The 25,680-nt window shown below is 47.6% G+C and overlaps 1 protein-coding gene across 4 annotated transcripts in view; it reads right to left on the bottom strand.

Annotated features, from left to right (window-relative positions):
- Tmem273 (transmembrane protein 273) overlaps positions 1 to 25,680 on the bottom strand; it is a 42,612-nt gene that overhangs the window by 9,629 nt on the left and 7,303 nt on the right. The window contains exons 2-4 of one of the 4 annotated variants that reach the window (XM_008834118.3): positions 9,053 to 9,106; positions 8,036 to 8,176; positions 6,397 to 6,427 (exon numbers count right to left, since the gene is read on the bottom strand). In XM_008834118.3, coding sequence (XP_008832340.1) covers positions 6,397 to 6,427; positions 8,036 to 8,176; positions 9,053 to 9,106 — 226 coding nt within the window. The remainder of the gene's footprint in view (positions 1 to 6,396; positions 6,428 to 8,035; positions 8,177 to 9,052; positions 9,107 to 25,680) is intronic. The other 3 variants (XM_029564058.1, XM_029564057.1, XM_029564059.1) reach the window with 3 other exon arrangements.

Genomic DNA, 25,680 nt, shown 5'->3' with positions numbered 1-25,680 from the left:
AGCTAAGAGATGGAAGCAACCTAAGTGTCCTCAACTGATGAGTGGATAATGAAAATGTGGTTCATTTATATAATGGAGTTTTACTCAGCAGTAAAGAAAGATGAAATCATGAAATTTGCAGGTAAATGGATGGAACCAGAAACTGTTATACTAAGTGAAGTAACACAGACTCAGAAAAAAAATTGACATATGTTCTCTCTCATATGTGGATCCTAGAACCAGACTCCGATATATAAGTATGCAACCAGATATAATTACAGGAACCAGGATAATGGAAAGGAAACAGGTAAGTAATGGAAAAGAAATAACCTGAAAGAGAATAACAGTAAGAAACAGGCCTTAATAAGGGAGATATGGATAAAAATTGGGTTAGTTTAAGGGAAGGGGGAGGGAAGGGTATACAAGGAACCTAGGGGATAAAGGGAAAGGAGCTCAAGAGAGGTAGGACCATAGGAGAAAGGTATTATCAAGGGAGAAAGGGGGAAATGGGGGCACCTTAAGTGGGAAAACCATGATGGAGGGGTGAGACAATATGAGAGAAAAACAATGCCTAGCTAGTTTTGAAAACCAGAGAGAACCCTATTACTCCTACAACCTACTGACATAGCATACATAGCAGCTCAAGAAATATATGTCCAGGTAAGATTTATCAGAGACCAACTGGTCTTTGCCTAAGATTTATCTACATGACACACAGTAATTAAAAATACCAGACTGGTAGAACTAACCTTCTTGGGTGTTTATCAGACATACTTTGAGGTCTATAATAATTCGGTCAGAGGAACATAAAAGACACTTTTTGCTCCTTGCCCTCCTAGGTCGACTAGTTCCAGGGGACTATGAGCATCTCTCAAAATGTCCTATAATGGTGGTGGGTCACCTGTCCTCTTGATCAAGGAGGCCGAGGTGACCCCACCAGATGGATTTGAACCGGTGTCCAGTCTACAAAGAGGAGGATCAACACAGAGGAATCATGTCCTCCATGCCTCCAAGAGAAGCCAACCATGGTTGAGCAGGACCTTTGAGCATATCCTGAATCCCCCCCACCAATCACAGTGTGGTAGTAGCCCATTAATGATCACAGGGGATCACAAAGTCCAGAAGCATCCAAGCATGTATGGAAACCTAGAGAGTGATGAAGATGGTAAATCAGGTAATTGGAAGGTAGGATGAGGTTGGTTATAGTCAATTCTCTTTTGGTTTGTTTTTGAGACAGGAACTTGCTAGACTCCAACTCACAGTCCTGCCAGTACTGGGATTATAGGCATGCACCACTAGACCCAGGCAATATTTTTAGACACAGCTTTGAAATAATGAAGTTGCCATTTAGGTAAAAGACCAAATTTTGTCATACACCAGAATAAATGCCAGGGGACTAGAGAGTAAAAAAAGAAAACCTTAAAAATGCTACAAAAATATGTATCTGTACCTGTAGGTGCACACATATAAAATTAAAAATTTAAAACAATTATTTATATGTAAGTGTTTAAAATAAAATACATTTTGTGAAAGGATCACAGAGAGGTTTGGCAGGAGCCTCCGAGACAGAAACCTCAAGACAGGGGCTTGGAGTAGGATGAATCAACAGTTCTTGGAGAAAAAAAAATATCTTTTATGTCTTTATAGTCTCATCCTTGAACCATGTTCATCTTTTACATGTTCAAAAACAAATTTAAGGGGTTTTAAAATAAAACATTAAAATAACATATGCTCTGAGACCAGTATTTCTAATCTTGTACCAAATTGACAGCATTAACCACACAGAGAAAATAATTATTTAACTTGAACACAAGTAGCTGTATACACATGAAAGAAAGACAAAACTGCAAGGCTCAAAAGCACTACAAAGACAGCTTCCTACCTGCCGAGCAGGCTGGTAGCAGGACAGGGCTGTAATTCTGGGAGTATTTTGTGCGGATGATTAGGATGGAACGAATGAGCAGAAATCTTCCTATGAGAGACAAGCAGGTTTCCATCCATGTCAGAGGAGGCAAGACAGAAACATGGACGGGGAGGCTTTGGAGAACCTCAGAGGACTGGCTTTGCCGTTTACAGAGACACACTGAAAGAGACCAGGAGCGGTGACAGTGAGGAGCCATGAGCATGTACTCTGTCCACATCTTGATTTCTAAAACTCCTCCTCCAGCAAAAGCAGACGGAAAAGAGAAAGAAGCCCAGGAGCCTGAGGAAACAGGTGATTCTGGATGAAGGCACGGGGACCCAGCAGCACTGTGTGTGTCAGGAGTCTGGGAGGTACTCTAACACAGCAGGGTCATGTCTCCGGGGCCCACTTTTCACAAAATGTGTTACACTGGCCCAACTTGAGCATCAAAGAGAATTAAAATGCATTCAAGTCCATAGTAACATTGCTCAGCAAACAAAAGGAGAAGGAGGGAAGAATTAAAAGCCCCCTTCCCCCAAAGAATGACAGCTGTTAAATGCAGAATAGGTACAGGATTGGACACACCAAAATTTTTGTAACTACCAATGGCAACAGACGATTCAGGCATGTTTATGAACGGATGTGAAAACAGTGCGTGAGGAAATGTTAGGGGTCAGGCTATGTTCATATGGTCTCAAGCCCTCAGGTCATTTGCTAATGATAAAGGGAAACCTTGTAATCTGTATGGTGCACGGAGGGAGCCATGGCTTCCTTTGGCGAACCATCAAAAGAAGCGGCACCCACAGGGAGACTGGTTAGGGTGAGGTAAGCGCCTCCCAACATAGCAGGGCACAGATGCACAGCACTGCCTCTGTGGCATTCTTAACAAAGATTTCAGTCTGAATCTACCCAGGGGCAAAAAACCAGACAAATCCAGAAAATGGGACGTTATACAATTTTTGGCTTAGGTAGTTCAATATTGAAAACACTGTGGGGAGGAAAAGACAAACTGCTTGATACTGAAAGGAGCTAAAAAGAAGACGAAATCAAACCCAAAGCCTTCCTGGTATTTACTGAATGTGTGTATGTGTATCTTTTTAATAACATTCATTTACTTATTTATTTGGTGTGTGTGCACACATGCGTGCCCGCGGGATGGAATTCGGCCCATCAGGTTTGGGGGCAAATGCCCTTATCCACTGAGCCATCTTGCTGGCCTCAAACTCATGATCCTCTTGCCTCAGGCTCCAGAGTGCTGGGATTACAGGTGTACCTACCACACCTGGGCCAAAATATGTTTATTTTTCAACAACAGGAGAAAATCAAATTTAGACTGAATAATACATGATGTAGTTGAATTATATTAATCTTCTCAGAAGTGGCCATGGTACTGAGATTATGTCAGAGTTATATGGGGACACATTTAGGGGTGAAATTTCATGATATCTACGCTTATGGGACATCTGCCCCTCCCCAACTCACACTTTAGCAACGACAACAAAGATTGTGTATAGAGAGAAAGCAAAAACAAAAAGAGGTGAAATTGTGTAGAACAGATCTAGGCATAAGGAGTGCATTTTTGTCTCTTTGGTTGTGAGCTTAAGCCTTTAAGGGGCGTATTTTTGTTTGCAGCTTTTCTACTTTTCTGTGGATTTGAAGATTTTCACATAGAAAGAGGACAAGAGAGAAGTTAGGAAACCATCACAGGCCCACAGTGGCCGTCCCAGTCAGTCTGACTGGTTATCACTCCGAGTATAGCCCAGGAAATGTGCAGGGCAAGAGGCAGGGGTGGGGGGATATAGATCCTGCTACAGAAATTCAATAAGCACGAATAGGGCAAGTTCAACTGGGACCCCAAGGCCCTGCCCTCCAGCATCTGTCCCCACATGCAAGGCTTTTCTACTCTGAGGCTCCAAGGCAGTGTGTGAAAGAAACCTTAAACAGCACCAAAATCTGGTAACACAAAGAAGGTTCATTAAACGAACTAACCTGGCTGATAGGCCTGTCAAAGGGAAGACTGTCCCCACATGCAAGGCTTTTCTACTCTGAGGCTCCAAGGCAGTGTGTGAACGAAACCTTATACAGCACCGAAATCTGGTAACACAAAGAAGGTGCTTAAGAACTTCCTTCATTAAACGAACTAACCTGGCTGATAGGCCTGTCAAAGGGAAGACTGTGGAAAAAACGAACTATCTTTCTGTTGAAACCCAGTTTTCTCAGTTCTAACTTCCTTCTCTCCCCAGCCCCGTCCCTGCCTCCCTCACCTTCTACCTTCTTCCCCAGTCCCTCCATCCCTCCCCCTCTCCATCCCTCTCCCCAGTCCCTCCATTTCTCCTTCCTCTCTCTCCCCAGTCCCTCCGTCCCTCCCTTCCTCCCATACCTCTTCACTGTCTTTGGTATTGTTCTTGAAGGTTTATCATTGAGCTGCTCCTACAGCCTTTCTCCTGAATTGTGGAAATTACCTCCTCCAGTCTTGATGCCTCAACAAATCCAGAATTTTCACACATTTGTCTTCTTTCTGTATCCTTCCAGCCCCACCCCAGCAGGTATTCCCAGGGAGGCCGAGCCTCGAGAGCTCCCATCTCCACAGACCCTCCTCCTGCCCCTGAGAATGACTGTTTCAACACACACACACACACACACACACACACACACACACACGTTTATTAGTCCTCACCCCTGGCCTCAGGGGCTAGAGAATGGTTTGGCAGTTAAGAGCACTGGCTACTAATGCAGGGGACTCAGGTTCGATTTCCAGCACCCACATGGTGGCTTACAACCGTATGTAACTCCAGTTCCAGGGGAATCCAACACCTTTTTCTGACCTCTGTGGGCACTGCACATTATGGGTGCGCTTACACCACATACAGGCAATATACTCATACACTAAAATATTTTTTAAAAAGAAAAAACATCTCTCACTGAACCTGAAGCTTGCTGATTCAGGTAGGCTGGTTGGCCAGCAAGTCCCAGGAATTCTCCTGTTTCTGCCTCCCCAGAGCACGCCTACAGGCGCATGCCTGGCTTTTATGTGGGTGATGGGACCCAATCTCAGCTCCTCACAGCTGCCAGCAAGAACTTTACCTACTGAGCGATCTCCCAAGCACTTTTTTCTTTAAGCTCTTCCCACTAGCTGCATTGCAGGCCATACGTTTCTGTGGATTTAAGTTTGTAATCTCCTTGAGGGCAGGCTTTCTTTTCATCTCAGCAGGTGGCACAGTGCCTAGAACAGAGTGTGAGCTTGTGTCTGGGTTGAATGAGCAGATGAATGAGTGAGTCGATGAGGGGATGAAGAATGAAGAGGCCTGAGGCCAGAAGACAGGTGCTGGGCGGTAAAAGAGGAAAGGCAAGCCTCCTCTGTCTACAGGGGTCACAGGTGATGGCCCCTTGAGAGCGGCGAGGCAGAAAGGGCAGATGGTGGCGGGGTGCAAGTGGAAGGTAACAAGGCGCTCACACAGGCAGGAGCTCCAGTGAGGAAGGGCACAGGTGGACTGTTTGGCCAGAGGGGGCTGTGTGGGGAGAGCAGATGGTTCACCCGAGGGGTGGAGGGGAGAGGTTCAAGAGAACACCTTTCAAGTCCCCCAGGGCCACAGGACCTTGGCTTAAGTCAATGATTCTGAACAGTGAGAGATTTTATCTCAAAATGTAAGGTGGGCACTGAGTGTGGTGGTGCCCACCTTTAATCGCCACACTCAAGAGACAGAAGCAGGTGAATCTCTGTAAGACTGAGGCCAGCCGGGTCTATACAGTGAGTTCTAGGCCGCCTAGGACTACAGAGAGACCCTGCCTCAAAAAAAACAAAAATAAAAAACAAACGAACAGTGGAAAGCAGTCGATGAAGAGACCTAACATCAACTCCTGGCATCTGCAGGCACACATACAAGTGCACACACACAAGAAAGAAAAGAATAGAGAAAGCAGGCCAGGCTTGAGGATAGACTATCTAAAATAAAACGGTGACACTGAAGCAGATGTAGGGGAAATGCAGGGTGAGGCTTGCGACTCTGAGAAAAGGGCATCTCCACGTTAAAAAAGAGCAATGAGCACAAAGGTCCTGGGCAAGCTGACCTGAGGGGCCATCTCCATGAGGAAAAGCAGAGAAACTGGATACCAACAGGTGAGCTGGGTAACCTGGGGTAGACTGTGTGTCCTCCCATGCCAGTTGTGTAAGAGCTGAGGGCTTCACTCTGAGTGTGGTTCTGAACAGCGTCTCACACAAGGTGTGCGAAGATAAGTCTGAGCCCCTGTGACTGCATACTGTACCCTGTGACCACCACTCTGATAACTCTGGTCCACTGCTCCAAAGAAAGGGAAGGGTAGGAGGAGAAAGCCATGCAGTGGGTGCTTTTTAGTCCCCCAGAGAAAGCTGACTGACAGCAATGGAGTGGAATCACTGAGGCAGGGTGTGTGTGTGTGTGTGTGTGTGTGTGTGTGTGTGTGTGTCTGAGGCAGGGTGTGTGTGTGTGTGTGTGTGTGTGTGTGATACCTCACTGACAGGTCTGCAGCAGCCTTACCTCGAGGGTCTTTTCTTCCTCAAGATGGTTTCTAAACAGAGAAAGCAGAGCATTAGCAAGGATGGTCTTGGACTCCTGGTACCCAGCTGGCAGACATGAGAGGTCAAAACCAGCTGAAGCAGGGGAAGCTCTGGGGTGGGTTACTCACTGGGAAGTGGTTAGGGAAGTCTTAGTGCTGCTGGAGCTTGCCTATCCAGGCCTGTCCCTGAGCCTCTTGGCTGGCACACAGGCATTCCTCAGCAATCCCTCCCCCACCTGTGGCCCCTGTGCCCTCTACTTACAGCCTAGATCTCCCAAAGGGGTTAGAGTCCTCCAGAGATCAGGGGCCAGGGACTGTGCGATGCAGAGATCGCTTCTTTCCCCCTTATTGATATGGACACAAAATCAAGGCTAAGCCAAGGCCCATGACTAGTCATGCCCATTTCTGGAGCCCCCTCAAGGTCCGTACCACCCTTTCCCACATACATTGTGTTTGAATATCCTAGGAACCCCACAGAAAATAGCATCGCCATTGCCTAGGGGGGTCTAGTACAGCGGAAGCAGTTGGTGGGTGTACCTCCAGAGAAAGAGGTTCAAGCAAGCGCTGCGTTTTGTTTGAAGAGCTCAGAGACCAGCTGTTTGGAGCTTGTAAGGAGCCCCCCTCCTGTGCCCCACCTCCAACTGCCACACAGGTTACGTGAGCCCAGCCATGTCTGGATCATGTGAGGCTGCTCTGCCCTGCTCTGGGTAGGACCTACCCTTGACCACCGAAGCACAGGACCCCCACAGGGCCTCCTGGGATTGATTTTATCTGATGACATCAATGGCATAAGAAAACAAAAGTTCTTTTTTAAAAAATTCTTTTATTTCTTTTTATTTTATGTGTATGTGTGTTTTTTTTCCTGTGTGTATTTACATGCACTCATGTCATACAATGCCTGCAGAGGACAGGAGAGGGTGTCAGTTCTCTCTGGAACTGGAGTTGCCAACTTGTCAGTGTGTCACTACCTTGTAGGTGCTAGAAACTGAACCCGGGTCCTCTGGAAAAGCAGTGTTCTTAACCCTGGAGCCATCGCTCCAATCCAAGTGATTCCTTTTTTGAAGCAATTTCAGATCACACTGTTCTCCAGGAAGCCAGGTCTCAGGAATAACAAGAGTAACTGAATAAAGCAGGCTCTGTGCTCCTGGGTTTGCTCTATCCCTGGCCACTGTTAGAGACTCCCTCAGTGCCTCACCCTGGATGGCTTCACAGGACACCATCTGCTATAGGTCTAGAACATCCTCCAAAGGCCAGTGCTTTAAAGACTTATTCCACAGCCCACAGCACTATTAGGGGTGGTGGAACCTTTAAGAAGATCTCCTCGTGGAAGATCTTAAGTCTTGAAGGCATGTCCCTTAAGGGGAATTATGGGACCCCAGTCTCTCCTCTCTGAGAAGAACCAACTCCCACACACCCTCACCATGGCATATTATATCATCACAAGCCTCAAAGCAACAAGGGCCATAGAGCAGGGGATAAAATTCTAAAACCATGAGCCAAAAATCCTTTTCTTCTTGTTAAGTTGATTGCCTCAGATTGTTTGTCATAGTAACAGAGCACTAGCATGCAGTCCTTTCTTCAGCAGGACAGAGTGGAATCTGTGTGCCATGGGTCTCTTACCATTGACTCCCTGAGGTGTGCTCTTCATATCTGAAGAGTCGTTATCGGACAAGTGTTTCCGGATCATGCAGATCTTGAGAGCCAGGAAGCCTGCAGATATGGCTATGCCCAACACAGCCCCAATGATGGCGTATTTGAAATCTGAACCACAGGAAAGAATTGAACTCAAGATTCAGTTGCCCCCCCCCCAACCCTCAAGGGCCTGCTCTGGCTCTAGTGAAATTCAGAGTCCCGTGCCTGGACCTTGACATACCACATGTCAGCCTGCATTGCAATCTCTTTTTCTACTTTCCATTCCTTGACCTTCTCCTGTCCCTGAGTCTCATCTCTGGTCCCTCTGGCTATTCCTATCTTCAAGGATCACTCAAGCTCAGCACCTGGCAGGACCTGGCTGCCCTGGGTCAGTGGTGGGCAGCTTGCTCCTCTGGCCCCTGTAGCCCAGTCTCACTTATCCTTCAACTAGTTCATTGACTCATCTATGTGACACTTGCCTGCTATGTTCTGACATTGAAAACTAGTGAGGAGGAGCCTCTCTTGTCTTTGAAGTCTGCAAATTGCCCATAGTAATTCCAAACAGCAGGGTAGGTGGGCTGGGCTGAAATGGTGAGGGAGTTCTAGGGTCCAGAGCCTTCTCAAAAGAAGTAATGTGGAGGTGACTCCTTGTTAACAAGGCAAGCCCTCAAGGTGGAAAGGAACAGGCACAGAATAGGGGGACAGATGAGTGGGCAAGGACCACAGAAATGGCAGAGCCTGCTATCTTGGGCCCACAGTGACAGGATGGGACGCAGTGACTGGAGGGTGCTAGGGCTGCTGACTGGGAACAGAGAACACACAAGGGTGGTTTGATGGCATAAAGTTATACTAGCCACTAAGTGGGCCTGTGGTGAGATGGCCCTTGTTCTGTATGCTGGACAGCAAGAACTCATAGCACATACCTGCATTCCACCCCCATCCCCTGTTCTTTGGAGGGTCTCCCTGCCTCAACTCAGCACACAGAACAAGCTGGGAGGCACCTACCGATTTCAGCCCCGGCAGACTTACTGGTCGCCAGCACTTGAGCTCCTCCAACATCTGTGAAGAAAGAATCCAAGATCCTGGTTAGAAATCTAGAGCTAGGGCCAGAAAGATATCTCAGTGGATTAAGTGCTTGCTGTGCAAGCATGAGGACTTGAGTTCAAATCCCCAGCACCCATGTAAAAGAACAGTGTGGTCACACATGTGCCTGTAACACCAGCACTATGAGGGGGAGAGCAGGAGCATCACCTGGGCTTGCTGAACTCCAGTTGAACTCCAGGTTCGGTGAAAGACCCTGTCTCAAAGGAGTAAGACAGAGAGTGATAGAGCAGAGAACTCAATCTCTTCTTCTGGCCCTTCACATGTGCATCCCTGGATGTGAGTGAGCATCTATACACGTGCACTTACAACACACACACACATACACACACGATAAACCAAAAAAGCCAACTCACAAGCAGTCTGGTGGTCCCTGACAGACAGGCAAGGTAAGACTGTGGGCCTTAGAGAGGAAGGTGGGTTGCAGGTGGTGACTTGTTTTGAGAGAGATACTGGGTGCAGTCTGAGCATTTGTTCACATATTTAATATAGCAATAGCTCTGTCACATGGGACCTATTATCACCATTTGATAAATGAGGAACCAGAGACACTATGGATTTAGTGATCTTCCCAAGGACTAAGCAAAGTAGAAAATGGCAAGGCTGCCCTTGCAGCCCAGGAAGCCATTTGCCATATCCAACAGGCTAACAATATAATATAATAATCCCCTTATCTGTAGGAAGCACGTCCCAAGGCTGCCAGTGGATATCTAAAGCCAGAGTCCCAAGTCCCACATGCACTGTTCTTTCTTATACATATATACCTATGTACAGTAGGAGATTAACAACCATGGTTAATAATAGTAAAGTAGAATGATCAGAACAATATATCTCAAAAAGTTATTTAGAATTTACAAACTGTTTATTTCTGGAATTTTCCCTTTTACAGTTTTTGGATCATGATAGACTACAAATGTCTGAAGCTCCAGGGAGCAAAACTACCAATACCAGGGGCATCACTCTTAAATCATCTGAGTCAATGGCAGAGAGGGCCCAACCTCACTCTCAAGTTTAGCTTCTAGACAAAGGCTGGAGAAAGAGCCTCCAGCTGGTCTCCCATGGAGGGAGCAGGTGGCCAGACTGTGAAGCCCAGTCCTTTCCAGCTGAGGAGCTCCCAGAAGTCTGCCTCCTCAACCCTGATGTCCTATGGGATGAGAGGCACAGAAGCCCTGCTCACCCAAGCAGAAAAGATCTTTTCCATTCAACCACAACCACTGATCATCCCCAGTGACATTCAGCACGATGTGTTAGGTTGGAAATGCACAGAAGACAACTGTGCACTTTGTTCAGTGGGAAAGGGGGGGGGTCACCATAATAGTTCAGGATTCTTAAAAAAGATTTGTTTTATTTTTGATTATGCATCTGTGAGTATGTGCATGTGTGAGAGCAGGTACTTGTGGAGTCCATAAGAGGGCACTAATTCCCCTGGAACTGGAGGGACAGAGGGTTGTGAGATGCCTGACATAGGTACTAGGAACTGAATTCAGGTCTTCTAAAAGACCATCAAGTGCTTTTAACCACTGAACCATCTCTCCAGGCTCCAGTTCAGGATTTTTGTGGTGACTCACTTGGGGGGCGAATGAAACCTGGGGATTCTGTAGCAAAAGCTCACAATCTTGCTCTAACCACAGTTCCTTACAGAAAAAGCACAGACTTCTCTTTCCTATGGGAGTCAAAGGTACATACACATACTTACAAACACAGGCACACACCACTGCACACAATGACCTTGATTTTCTGTAACCACGGGAGAAGCCCTCAATAAGCTCCATTACATTAACATTTCATTAAATTAACCCTGCTGCCCCAACTAGGTTGAACCAGTTCTGGGCTCGGGTAAGGCCTAGTACTAGACTGAATGGTTATGAATGAGAAGAGGATTTGGGTCTGACACCAAGTATCAGTGCCACCGTATTGCATCTTCACCAGACCCTTTGCTTATACAGCTGTCTTTTTCTGCTTTTACTGTGCAGAAGGCAGGGGCTGGGGAGGTTATCCTCCAGTGAAACCAGGTCCCTAGGGATGAACTTGTCCCTACCCCTTCATGCATTAACTTCCTGGTTCCCACCTCCAGGGTCTTCCCCTTGGTGATTCTGGCTCTCAGTGGGAACATTTGTCATCAACATTTTGTACCAGCTTGAGATGAAACAGATAAAGAAATAAGGGCAAAGTGTGAGGAAGTGAGTAAGCCACACGCAGAATCGGATAGACGAAACCACAGCCCGGATGCTGGGCTCAGATGGCCCAGATGCTGCACCTGGATGGCCCAAACCATCGAGAAGGGTAGAAAACGAAAAGACAGAATTCTGTTCTAGTACTAGAGCCCTGACCCTATCCTGGCCTCTTCCACAGCAGCCAGGTCCTGCTCTCCCCAGCTCCCTTCCTCATCAGCACCACTACCCAGGTTCATATTGTCCTGAGCACAGGGTTCTTTCTGCCAGGTCCCAAGGCAGGAATCCATGGCTAGGACTTCAGTTCAACCCCCTACATGTCTCTTAGACACCACCCTCACTATGCTGCAGTCTGTGTCCTCTCCAGTCTTTGAGGCTTTCCACTAATCCTTGGCCTTCCAAGCTGGGGCTGTCCTGCCTTCCATCTGCCTTAGGGATAAACCCAGTCATTGGATCAAGCTGTGCACTGGAGCAGATGTCTTAGCAATTCCTGCTAGCCAGCCTGATGGCCACTCGGCGGCAGCCTTTCCCCTCCTCAGGGAGGAGAATCCCTGCCTGCAGCTGTTGCCTGAGCATACTCTGCAGCTCTCTCTCTCTGGTTTTGTTGTTGGCTTGTCATCTGTGATTCATACTCTCTCTCTCTCTCTCTCTCTCTCTCTCTCTCTCTCTCTCTCTCGTAGCTCTAACCCTGCACTCTAATGAGCCCCTTGGTGAAGATCTTTTCACATGTGACCTACCTCCTGCTAGGGTCATGAGCTAAGGGAGTCCCTCCTGGGCTATAGACCCTCTGCAAGCTCCCAGCTCTGCAAAGTAGCTGGAGGATGGATGGTCCTAACGGCTTGTCTGCCAGCACAGTCACAGGCTACAGGATGCCTGCACTGGGAACTGAGAGACCCCAGGAGGAAGCTGGAGCAAAGCCAGCAGGAGTTTTTACACGGATGTTCTGCAGGGGGACTGGGTGTGGAGAGCACAACATCCAAAGGATGGACTATCAGACCTAAGAGACATTCCAAAGGGTCTGAGCCTGAATGGATGGAACAAGACTGCTGTCTCTGACAGACATGTGTTATCTGCTATCACCACTCCAAGAGCCTGGTTGACCCCTCTCCATGACTGTCCCTGATGAGCTGAGTGCAGGCGTGGAGCACAGCCTCTGCTGCTATCTCTAGATGGGCCTGTTAAGATCCTGGAGATTTGGGGAAGTTTCTACAGAAGTAGCCCACGCAACCTCCAAGCGTGGTTAGTAGGCACCTTGTAAACACAAGAGCTTTCAGGGGAACCTGTACCAAAGCACTCCATGGACTCTCTACCCCTATTTGGACCTGATATTCTGCCCTCCCTTGTCAAAGTTGCTTCAGACAAACTTGATGAGAGTATGAGCACAGCGGTCCTTCCTTGCAGCCCCTCCAACCTGGGATCTACTCTGCCCGGGGCTTCCAGTTCTGCAGGAGTAACAGCTCTTGGGGTATGAGGTGTAGGTACCGTAGTGGTAGAGCACTTGTCTAGCATGTGTGAGGGCCAGTGTGTATCTCCAGCACTGACAAAGGGAGGGGAAAAGAGTAAATGGCTCCAGGAAGCAGCTCAGCCTTTCCTCCAGCGGAAGAGGGCAGGGCTGCCTCAAGAGAGATGAGAAGAGCCAGCCAAAGGCACAGCTTGGACTCCGCTGGAATCTGACGCTGTAAAAGCCCATCCCTGGCATCCAGGCCTCTCTGTGCTGATCACCTGTTGGGTCCACCCTCACTGGGGGCTGATATTCCTGGCCACCTTATTTGGGCAGAATCAGGGTGTGTGACTCCCAGTTGTGGGTTAGTCGGCATGTGAGCACTCAGATGTCATTCTATAAGTATCTGAACTAAAAATAGGGGAGGCTGGCCTGAGTGTTGGTCAATTGATGCCTGGCCACATTCATCTTGGTGCTTAAACATTGGGGGGAGGTGGCTCCTAACTTTAGATCTCAAGAATTCCAACATTCTAAGCTAGAGGAAAGAGGAGTCAAATGTCTGGACCAGCATCCACCCTGTCCTCATAGTCCACACATAAACAAGGAACCTGCAGGGTGCTCCAAGGAGCACTGATGTCCTGCGCAGATCAAGGGGCAATCAAGAGCTGTAGTAAACCCATGTCTCCTAGGGAGGAGTTCACAGAATGACCAAGGAGACCAGAGTACCATAGGCAGCATTCAGTACCTCCCTGCTTAAGGGAGGTCCCCATAACTGAAGGGAGTCTGAACCGGGGTGCTGATGTGAGTATCTGCCACCAGCCTTGCCCCTAAGCAGCTAATGACATTTTGCTGTTCCTCTGGGGAAACATCTCCAGATGATCCTTAAGTAGGGCTCCAGGATGGCCTTGTGGCTCATACTGATCATCGACTTAGGTGACGGTCTTGACACGGCACCATGACAAGTCAGGCTGCCAAGCTGGGGCAAAAATGGAGAACACTGGATGGAATAAGAAGCTACATAGCACAGCTTCAGAGCGATAAGGTTGTTCAAGCAGAGAGCCCGTACACCTCCGGCCTTTGCATGTGCTGCTCTCTTTGATACAGAGTCTTTCCCTGACCCCAGGGAAATCTCTTTGTCATCCTCTAAGAGGTAGCACAAAAGCCAGCTCCAGAAGCCTTCTAGAGGTCTCCTATTAGTCCAGGTTCACCTCTGCTGCCTCCTTAGACTTCTCACCTTGCACTGTACTCTGTGGCATGAAGGGAACCAATGATAAAAGGTAAACTGTTCCCCCAGGGCCAGGATGATACCTGAGACCCCTTAGAAATACAATTTTCATCCTGATTGACACAGAGTCACAGTGGGAAGCACTGCCCCGAGCTGACTGAGCAATCACTCCAAAACTACTCAGCATAAACCCAGAAGTAGCTTGAAGTGATAAGATCAAGTTTGTAGTACTTAGTGATATCTAGGCTCAGAAGTCAAGTTTAACCACAGAGACCAACAGCAGTGTATGTATGACTCTGAGCCTGAAGATGGCCACTGAGAACACCTCCATCTTTACCAGTGGGCTTAGTCCTCAGGGCCTTGGTGATACATAGCTGGCACTATGCAACGGTTGGAAGAGGCTCAGGAAGGACACTGGGCATACAGAATCAAAAAGAAAGTCTATCTGGGCTTCACGCCACTGCTTGATCCTGGGCCTTGCTTTTCTCCTGGGAAAATGGGGACACGAGACCCTGGTGTCTAAGAAGACCTCACCAGAGGTACTCCTCTCTCTGCCTCTCTTCATAACTCCCTGCATGCCTGTTGACCTTGGAAGTCAGGACACAGCACAGGGGCGTGTATCCAAGCTCTGTTCAGGTGGTGTAAATGGGGCAGCTCCTTCTCTTCCTGGAAGCTCAGGAATGGGTGAGTACCTCAGAAAAACAAAGACAGCAGTCCCAGCCACTCCAGCCCTCCATGCGGCTGTTTGAACCTGCCATTGACACGTCCACCTCCTGTGCTGTTGCCTCAGCCCTCTTCCCTACAGAACACTGAGGACAGGTGAGCTGGCCTAGATGATACGTTCTTCTGATTCCCACTGTCTGTGTGGCTTCTGCCAGGGTCTAGAACCTTCCACTTTAGATGCCATGACTTACAGAAACCTCAGATGTCAGCCACAAGCCCAGAAACCACCTGAAGCAGCTCTTCTTGGGTCACCCTCTTCCTGCCTCATTACAGTATTGCTTCAGCAGCCAAACTTCAAGTAAACAGGACATCCCCAATGCCCTCCCATGGCTCTTCCTGCCCCACCTTTCTCTGAAAGGATCACACTGGAGGTAAGTAAAAGGAAAACACAGGAGGTGAGAGGTCACACAGAGAAGGCTCTAAGCAGCACAGGTCTGTGGATGCCTCTCGGTGCCCATAGACCCTGCCATCCATTGAAAGAGAGTCTCTAGGGACTCAGAGGAAACTCTTGCTCCGTGCACCTAGCCAAGGACTCTTAAGACTTGACATTCAGGAAGATGGGCAGTGAGTTTGTATTGCCATGCCCAGGGCCTATCTGCCCATACGTGAAGTTTTACCATGACTGACCAGACAAGAGGCACTCAACCCTGCCCAGCGTGTCAAGAAACTTCTATAAGTTTACAGTTTAATTAAAGATAAGAGGACCAATAAGAGCCAGTGAAAATGAGGTAGGGGGAGGGGTGATGAGGACAGAGGAGGGGTCAGGGATAGGGTCTAGGAGGCTTGAGAGGGGACAGAGCGTGAGAACAAAAGGGGTGAGTCAACAGGGTAGAGCTGCCAGGGCACTGACATAGAGGCTGCCTGCACTGTCCCATGAGTCCATAGACAAGCATGCAGACAGCCACAGCTGGCCTTGATGGTCTCTGCCAAGACGGCACAGCAGTCCTCAGGACTGGAGGGCTTGGCCTTGTCCACATTTTGTCCACAGATGCTCCTACATGTCTCTCCCCTTGACCTATACCACTTTGGACATGGTAAGCCAACAGAGGCTGTTGAAGTCTCATGGTCAGTGATGATCCTGGGCAGGAGTGAGAGCAGGAGGCCACAGAAGGCCACCAGGCAGGGGAGGCTGAGGGAGGCCGTGAAACATGAGCAAGTGCCTCCAGCTTCCAGAAATAGCACCGTAATTAAGAGAAGGATAGCGGTGGGTGACCAGACAGCATCAAGACTTGGGCCCACGTTGTTTTCCTGAGCAATCTTTGCTAATTAATTCTTAAAGATTCACACACTGGGATCCAAACACTCAGCTCCCAGAAGCCAAAGCGATCAATACCTTTTCAGACTAATGGAGGGGCTGGAGGCCAGAGCTGGCTGGAGTCTGAGGCAGAACTAGGGGTGCTCCAGGCATGAGGACTCTCGCAAAAATGGGAACTCCTGGGAGGGTCTGGGCCCTTTCTTATCAGGAGGTAAAGACATCTGCTGTGGGAATAACACGCTATACACTGCAAGTCTAAGGGAGAAGGATACTAAAAGAAATGGGGGAGTTCAGTGGATGTTCACAAGGTGGGCAGTACCTTCCTGGACACCCACCAGGCTCACATTCACTAGGCAGTAAGGGTTGTGGCATCTCTAAACCCTTTGGTGAGGGCCTGAAAGCCTCCCTGTGGTCCAAGCAGAGGAAAGGACATGTGAACATGAAGGATACTTGGAACCAAGAGTTCCCATTCTGTCACTGATCCCTCCATCAGTGGCTTTGGGCTAGGCATGACAGTGCTGATACATGCTCAGTGCTTCAGGTAAAGTATAGCTCGGTACCCCAAATGAGAGGCAGGCAGGAGCTGTTTTTCCACTACCAAGCATGCCAACCACTTAAGATAGTTTCCCTGGCCAGGCATGGTGATGCACGCCTTTAATCCCAGCACTTGGCAGGCAGAGGCAGGCAGAGCTCTATAAGATTGAGGCCAGCCTGGTCTACATCATGAGTTCTAGACCAGCTAGGGCTATAGGGAGATCCTATCTCAAAAATCAAAATAATACAAAAGATAGTGTCCCTGCTTTCTTGGTGGGAGAAGCAGAGAGCAGAACACCCCAGAGGTCAAGTCTCAGGGGGTACATAGTACTCAGATAGGGCACACGTGGCCAGTTTTAAAAAGGGGAAGGACCTGCAAACCTGTATTGAAGCTTCAGACCAGAGAGGGCAGGTCTACTCTCTAGAGCAAACCTCACCTCAGGGCTGCCTTTGCAGCAAACAGGGAGGCAGGCACAGTACAGAATAACTAATTAATGATGGTAAAGTATTAGAGAAGAGGAAAGCGCTGCATAACCGCTAAGTGGTGGGGTTATTATTATTCATGCAATATTCATACTGTGATCTTCAGCCTTGGGAAGCTTCGCTTGGAGTCCTAGGGGACCTGCTGAGGAGAACACAGGCCCAGGCAGCCAAGCTGTGGGATGACAGCTGGCCTGGCCCACAGGAAGGAGCCGTGACATTGCAGACAAAGCAGCAGGGCCCAGCTCATGCAGGAGTCCCTTAGCAAGCCCAGGAAGAGGGTGCTAGCCAGCCATCTGCCTCTGTTTACCAAAGGAGGCCGATGAGTGAGCCCTGCTGTATACGGGGCATCTTACTCTAGCTGTCATTGTTTGTTTGTTTTTGAGACAGGGTCTCCCTAATAGCCCCAGCTGACCTGAAACTCCCTATGTAGACCAGGCTGTCCTCAATCTCACAAAAATCTACTTGCCTCTGCCTGCCAAGCACTGGGATTAAAAGCATACACCACCACATCTGGCTGCAGCTGTTGTTTTGTTTTTGTTTTTTTATGTGTATGCGTGTGTTGCCTGCATGTAGGTCAGTGCACCCATGTTGTACAATGCCTGCGGAGGTCAGAGAGGCTGCCGGATCCCCTGGGACTGGAGTTACAGACAGTTGTTAGCTGCCATGTAGGTGTTGGGATTCGAACCCAGGTCTTCTGTAAGAACAACCAGTGTTCTTAACCTCTGAGCCACCTCTCCAGCCCCTGTAGCTGTTGTTTTAAAAGCAGCTCCTAACTTTTGCACTTTTGCAGAGACCGGGACACGTCACATACTTAAATATTCAAACTATAAACCAAGCCACTTGCTGTGTCTGCCTCACCTGGCCCTTCACTCAGGGATCCGCACTCCACTCCCCCGGAGTTTCCTTTTGAAGGGAGAAGCTTTGCTCTGATAAATACCGCCCCCCAGAAGTGGCAGGGCAGAACAGCAAGAAGCCAGGCTTGGCATCAGTTGCTTGGAGCCCCCAGACCCTCCAGGACTGGGGACAGGGCTTACTGCTAACAGACCCCCTCACAGGGTCTCCTACCCAACCCTTGGCTTTCCCCTAGACTTTCTAGTAGTGTTAAATTATGCTCCCTTTCCATCAAGTGGAGAGAGGAAGCCCCATTTCTCTGGGTATCTGGTCTGCTGGTTTTTGAAAATAAAAGCAACCTCTTTTGCCCTCTAGTCGTCAGGGTAACCACCAGATTGCAGTTTCCCCTGCCCTTGTACACAGGCTTTGCTTTCAGCTGAGGTCCCCCTTGTCCACATATGCCCTTTCTCACATCTGGGTACTGACCTAGTTCCTGAACTTTACAAAGCTTTCCTGGCAGGATCAAAAAAGAAAAAGCATCTTTGCACTTGAATATGTGTGAATGTGAGGGGCTCTACAGCAGCTAGGGAGACTGTGATCCTGGGAGGTGACACAGCTGTATAGGCTCCTGTATCTCTGAGAATGTCTTACACCAGCATGGAAAGTGGATCATCACTGCTAACCACAGTGTCCTGAGGGGGTCACACATGGCTCAGTGGTCAGGACTCACCTGTAGAATGGGAGTCTGTCCTAGTTTGCTTTCTGTTGTTGTGATAAAAACACTGACCAAAATCAACTTAGGAGAGAAAGGGTCTGGCTTATGGGTTATAGTTCCCTCATCCAATCAAGCCAAGGCAGGAGTTCAAACAAGAACCTGGAAGAAGAAAGAAAGAAAGAAAGAAAGAAAGAAAGAAAGAAAGAAAGAAAGAAAGAAAGAAAGAAAGAAAGAAAGAAAGAAAGAAAGAAAGAAAGAAAGAAAGAAAGAAAGAAAGAAAGGAAGGAAGGAAGGAAGGAAGGAAGGAAGGAAGGAAGGGAAGGAAGGAAAAGAATTCCCTCTTCTGACCTCCATATGCATTGCACAAAACAGGTGCACTTATACACATGTAGGCAATATACTCATACACATAAAATGAAAATAATAAATTAAAAAAATTTTTGGGGGGTCTTTTTGAGACAGGGTCTCGATGTAGTCCCAGCTGTCTTGGAACTCACTATGTAGACCAGGCTGGCCTTGAACTCACAGAAATCCACCTGTCTCTGTCTCCCAAATGCTGAGACTAAAGGCGTGTGCCACCATGCCTGGCAAATAAAGTATTTTTAAAAAAGAACCTGGGGGCAGGATCTGAAGCTATAGAGGAATGTTGGTTACTGACTTGCTCCCTCTGGCTTCCAGCTTCCTTTCTTTATTTATTTTTATTTTATGTGTATGCATGTATTGCCTGCATGAAGGTAAGTGCACCTGTGTCGTGCAATGTCCGCAGAGGTCAGAAGAGGCTGTCGGATCCCCTGGAACTGGAGTTACAGACAGCTGTTAGCTGCCATGTGGGTGGTGGGATTCAAACCTGCAAGAATAGCCAGTGTTCTTAACCTCTGAGCCATCTCTCCAGCCCCACTCCCTTTCTTTTATAGCCCAGGCCCACCTGCGTAGAAATGGCACTGCCCAAAGTGGGCTGGGCCCTCCCGCATCAACTAGCACTTAAGAAAATGCCTCACATATATGCCCATGGGCTGATCTGATGTGGGAAATGCTTTTCCTTCCACACAACTCGAGTTGTATCAAGTTGGTAAAAACTAAGCAGCACAAAGTCCAGATGTCCAGGGCCCCTGGCCAGCTCAGGAGTCCTGAATGAATTTCTCCAGTGCTCTCCCTGATCTGCTTAGCTGCCTGGGGCTGCTGCCACAGCACACTGCAGCTGGTCTCCCCAACATTATTTTCCAGCAGGCCTAGACCTGGATTGGCCACCAGCTGTGGCAGAAGTAAGGACTAAGCCACAACCTCAACCTCAGCCTACCCAATACTTCCATGGGAAAGCTTGAGGGAGGAGTGCAGTGGGTCTCAAGAAGTCAGCGTGGGCCCTGCTGGTGTGGCTCCTGACAAATCCATCAGCCTTCTCTCACCTGGATCATCTGGTTACACTTTCCTGGGAAGCCTCCCTGCCTCCATCCCCCTCCCTACCCGTGGGCGGTGGAGGGCTTGCACCAAGGCACTCTTCTCCCAAGGCTGCTTGAAGTCCTGCAGGACAGGGTCCAACTTTACCTTCACAGCTGCCCAAGCATCTTCTGCTCCCCTCTCGGTCTCATCTCATGCATGTCACCATCAGTGCTCCTTCTCTTCAACCCTTGGAAGAAGCCAACCTCTCTTCTCAGAACTTGGGAACTGTCCCATCCGGTTCATGCCCACACATAGTTCCTACAGACGAGGTCTCCGAGCACCTCATGCATTCATTGACACGGAAGGTAGCCCTGCTTTCTTACTGGGCAAAGGCTAGTTGGCGGCCCTGAGAGAACAGATCTCTACCCTGAGCCAGAAGACAGAGCACATCTATGACCCTGGAGGGGAAAACAGCACATGATAGCTTAAGGTTAGACAGGAGCATTGAATAGGAGCCTCGGGATAGGCTCCATGATCGTGTCAGGAAGCCCTGTGGACACAGTGAACATTTTAGTCTGTGTCATAGCTGTAGGAAGCCGCTGAAGGATGACAGCTAGTCAGAGGCATGATTAGCTCACACTCCGTAAGCTGCCTTTCCAGGAAGCCCTCCTGGACTCATCCGTTTGGACCAAGGCTTCTCTTCTGTTCCTTTCACCTCAGTGTCTAATATTCTTTTTTGAAACTGTCCTCCCCACACACTGTCAGCTCCCCATATTGGGGCCTGACTCATTGATCACTATGTCCCAGCCAATTCTGGTGACTATCAGTATCTGCTTAGTCAAAGAGAAAGTTCTGGATGTGCATGCTTGCCCATTTGCCACAGTGCATACCACATGTCTAAATGTTTAAGCTGAAAAATCAAGCAATTGCTCAGTATAGGAAGGAAGTGTAGCCCCCGAAGCCAGTCCCAAGCCCTTTGCTCCTCTCCAGGAGACTGGTTTATGAAGCTGAGGCCAGAGCATTTTCACAGGTCTGGCCAGTCTTGGGGTGAATGTGGCTGGACTCCAGACAGAATTTTCCAGCTGCTCATCTTTCATGAAGACTGTCAGGAGCGAGCAAACCCAGCCCTCCTTACTGAGAGCCATTAGCCAGTATTTAATGGAATCAAATTTAATAAAAGGAGCAGTTCAAGCAATTCTGGTGGATAAGTGAGGGTCTGGGTGTGACTTTAAAGAGGAGACACAAACGGTTTAATCCGGGAGCCAGTGAGAAAGCGAATGATCTGTGTCAGGCAGATCCCCTAGACTTCATGCCTTTCAGCTGTGACTATCACAGTGGCTGAGAGCCAGGGACTTCCCAAGCCTGAGGCCTGCCTGGGTGGCCCCTCCTATTTTCACTCTATGGGGCCTTACTTCCCCTTCAGGATCCTCTGGAATCAAGGATGTGTATCTGAGGGATAATTGGTAACACCAACCCACTCACTGAACTGCTAGAATTCCTCCAAAGCAGCCATGCCCCAAGAACTTAGAAACTCACTGCAGCCTCCCATTTCTGGGAAAATGGAATATGTTTACTTTTTCCTGTTTCTTTCACTAAATGTAGACAAACTCTCTAAATACTGTATCATAAAAACAAATTTAAGTAGAACTTGAAAGGTAGAGAGAAGAGGGCAGGTGGTCCAGGGATGCTGGGATGTTAGGAACAACCAGGACAGGGATTCCCATGGATTTCTTTTTGTAACATACATCCCAGACTGGGTTCTGGTGAGGCTCTGGTGATGGTTAACTTCATTGTCAGTTTTGTCAGGATTTAGAATCACCGAGGACATACAGCAAAGGTTGTGTCTGTGAAGGAGTTTCTATGTAGGACTAACCAGGGAAGGTCTACCATGAAGTGGGAAGCACCATTCAGTGGACTGGGAGCCCAGGCTGAATAAAGAGGAAAAGGGGATGGCGCCAGAAGAGAGCTGACACGTCTGCTTCCTGGTCAGTGGAGATGTTAGGAGTCCCGGGCACACGCTCCCATCACCGTGAGCCTGCCATAATGGACACCACTCTAGGAAATCTTGAGCCCAAACAAATCGTTTCCATATTTCTATAGTCAGAATTTTCCTGCTTTGATGCAAGGTATAAAAGCATTCTTATTCTGCAGTAAAGCTGTTCGGTCATCGGCCTACAGCCCCCCCCTGATCCCAGCTGTTTCTGTGTCTATATCTTTTCCCCTTCATCCCCTACCCTTCCTACTCAGGTGTTAGGATCTCCCACAGCTGAACCGGTGCACCTTCTCCCATAAGTTGGTTTTTGCCTGATATTTGGTCATAGTGTCAAGAAAACGAAATAATACAGACAGCCAACGACCCAGAAACACCTAGAAGCAGAAGTACAGGAGCCCCAGGAAAAGCCAGTTCCCAGCCAGGCGTGGTGACACACTCCTGTGATTCCAGCACTCAGTAGGCTAAGGGAGGGAGGAGGAATGTGAGTTTGAGGCCAGCCTACATTATATAGTGAGTGTGAGGACAACCTGAGTGTCATGGTTGGTATCAACTGCCAACTTGACACACCTGGGAAGAGGGAGCCTCTATTTGGGAATATCCTTTATTGGACTGGCCTGTGGGCATGTTTCAGAAGCATTTTCTTGATTGTTGAGTGTTGTGGGAAAGCCCACTTCACTGTGAGTAGTACCACCCCTGGGCAGTTGGTCATGGTTTGTATAAGAAAGCAGGCTGAGCACAGGCCAGAGGAGCAATCCAGTAAGCAGCATTCCTCTATGGTCTGTGCTTCAGCTCTGGCCTCCAGGTTCCTGCTCTGAGTTCCTGACCCAGCTTCCCTCGTGAACTGTGGTCAGGATATGTAAGCCAAATAAACCCTTTCCTCCCCAAGTTGGTTTTGGTCAGTGTTTTACTATTGCAATAGAAAGTTAATTAGGGCTGAGATACACAGTGAGAAACCATGTGTCAAAAAGTAAGATGGATAGTAGAGGAAGACACTTGATGTCGACCTTTGGCCTCCTCACATGCATACACCATACACATGAAAGGAAGGAAAGAAAGAGGGAGGGAAGGAAGGAAGGAAGGAAGGAAGGAAGGAAGGAAGGAAGAGAAGGAAAGAAGAAAAAGAAAGAAAGAAAGAGAGAAAGAGAGAAAGAGAGAGAGAGAGAGAGAAAGAGAGAAAGAGAGGGAGGGAGGGAGGGAGGGAGGGAGGGAGGGGAGAAGGAAAGGAAGGAAAGAAGGTAAAAAAGAAAGACCAGCGTTTGCTAGCCAAAGAACAAAGAATGACTAACCTAGAAGCCCAAAACTTCTAGACAACAGCCCACTCCCACCAAGGAGCACAGAAAATCTGTTGCCCCATCCTCAATCAGGTAGAGACCCAACTTCTAGCCTGAATGGATGGTAACAAAGTTCCCCAACTGCTCCATAGTTCTGTTACAGAGTTAACTGGGGGAGATGGGACTTCCATCCCCAACAGAGGAAAGAAGTCCCTTCATCACCAGGTGGTATCATGAAGATGTGGAAAACCTGGACCTGCCTGCAGAGGAAGACCAGAGGAGATTCAGAGCATCTACCACTGCCTAGTAGTGATCTGGCTGTCCCACCTCCAGCATTAGTGGAGGACACTGGGGAGTAGGAGTGAGAACCTCTGGCACTCAACAGTGACATCAGGGCCTGGTGGGGAGCCAGAACTTCCACCCTAGTCCTAACAAGTCATCCCACTATTGTAAAGTGTTGATGAAGGACAAGAGGGGAGACTAGATTTCCAGTATCTCAAAATAATGTGGAATTAGAGGTAATAGTTTTTCCTCCTTCACTTCCTTTGGATTCCTGTTTTCTGATGAGAAACTCACTGCTAATTGAATTGTTTTTTCTCTGCATATAAGGTATTATTGTTTTGTTGTTTTTAGGGCTTTTATCTTGCTTTTTTATTTTCATAATTTTGATGGTGGAATTTCTTGATGTCAGTTTGCGTTTGTCCAGATTCGAGTTTGAACACCTTCTTGAATTGCTTAAGTTTTTATGTCTTTGGCTAAGTTTGGAAAATTTTCAGCCATTATTTCTGTATTTTCCAGTTCCACTCCTTTGATTCTCTCCTTCTAGACTGTTAAAATTCCACAGTTCTTAAATCTTTTCTCATCTTTTAAATTCTATTTTTCTCGGTTATTCAGGTTGTATAATTTCTGTCTGTCTTCAGTCACTGATTCATTCTTTTATGTTCTTCATTCTACTGGGTTTATCAATTTAATTTTTATTTCAGTTATATTTTTCAGTTCTAAACTTTCATTTGGTTATCTTTTAGCTCTTTGTTTAGACTTTCTATTTTTTTCTGAGAATTTCTATTTTCCCATTTATTTCAAGTGTTTTCATAAACCTAAGGTGGATCATAATAGGTTAGGGAGATGACTCGGTCAGGAAAGCGTTTGCAGGATCTGAATTCAGATCCTTAGCACCTATGCAGAAAACTGGGCACAATGCCACGCACCCATAATCACAGTACTGGGGAGGCAGAGACAGGAGGATGCCTGGAGTGCACTGGCCAGTTACTCTAGTTGAAGTGGTGAGTTTCAGACTCAGTAAGAGAACTTGTCTCAAAAAATAAGGTAGAGGGCAATAGAGAAAGACACCTGATGTGGATCTGTGGCCTCCACATATTCACAGACGTACATGCATACCTGCACACACACATGCACACGAACACACATACACAAAACAGATCGTAGATTTAAATGCAAAACATGAAATCGTGTAAGTTTGGGGAGAAAAATCTTGAGGAAGTAAGACTTGGTGAAAACTTATCTTGCCCATGACCGATAACAAAAGAAAAACTTGTCAAAGAAAGGTAAACTGGTAAGTTAGACTTCATGAATATTAAATGCATTTAGGCTGGAGAGATGGCTTAGCAGTTAAGAGCACTTGCTGCTGTTACAGCAGACCTGAGTTTGGTTCCTAGCACCCATATCAGGCTGCTCACAACAGCCTGTAACTGTAGCTTCTGGGGCTCCAAACCCTCCTCTAGCTTTTGGAGGTACCCCCTCCGACACAGCATACACACACATAGACATAGATAAAAATAAATCTTTAAAAAATATTAAATATGGTTTTGGAGAAATGGTTCATTGGTTAAGAGCACTTGTTTTTGCAGAACTAACCTGGGTTCAGTTCCCAGCACCCACATGGTAGTCAACAACCATCAGTAACTCCAGTTCTAGGAGATCCAATGCCTTCTTCTGGCCTCTGTGGACACTGTATGCATGTGGTGCACTTACATTCATGCAGCAAAACATTCACATACATAAAATACAGATAAACATTTTAAAAATAAAATAAATAAATATTGCCAGTAAGCAATCCGATTAGAAAAGGGACAGGGCCTTGGAGCAAATCCTGTTGACTTGCTCTATGGAGAAATTTGCCTGCCTGTCCCAGGCTCTTCCTCTCACATGCGTGGACTTGCAGAGAACCCCGAGTCTGCTTCCTTTGGTCTCTTTGTGATGATCCGTTAGGCAGCAGAGGAAAATGAATATACCAGTTCTTCCTCATAAGCATCTACTCACCACATAATTCTAAACCATTGTCTTGGCAAGAAACTGGAGCAGGGGAAAGCTGTCAGGAAAGATTTTTACAAAGATCTCAGGGACTAAGAGCCAAGGAATAAAGTGATGACTGTGACTTGTAAGATAAAAACGAATTTAATTCTCTTTACCCCGGCCTCTGCCATCTTTTCATTATAAATTAAGGCAGAAAAAAAAACCCTCTCTCTTCAATAACTCTGGCTCCCAGTGAAGGA

Source organism: Nannospalax galili, unplaced genomic scaffold, assembly GCF_000622305.1.
Source record: "Nannospalax galili isolate Female #2095 unplaced genomic scaffold, S.galili_v1.0 scaffold996, whole genome shotgun sequence".
Classification (NCBI taxonomy): Eukaryota; Metazoa; Chordata; class Mammalia; order Rodentia; family Spalacidae; genus Nannospalax; species Nannospalax galili.
Note: the sequence above shows the minus strand (reverse complement) of the source record. Positions and strands in the feature narration are given on the sequence as shown.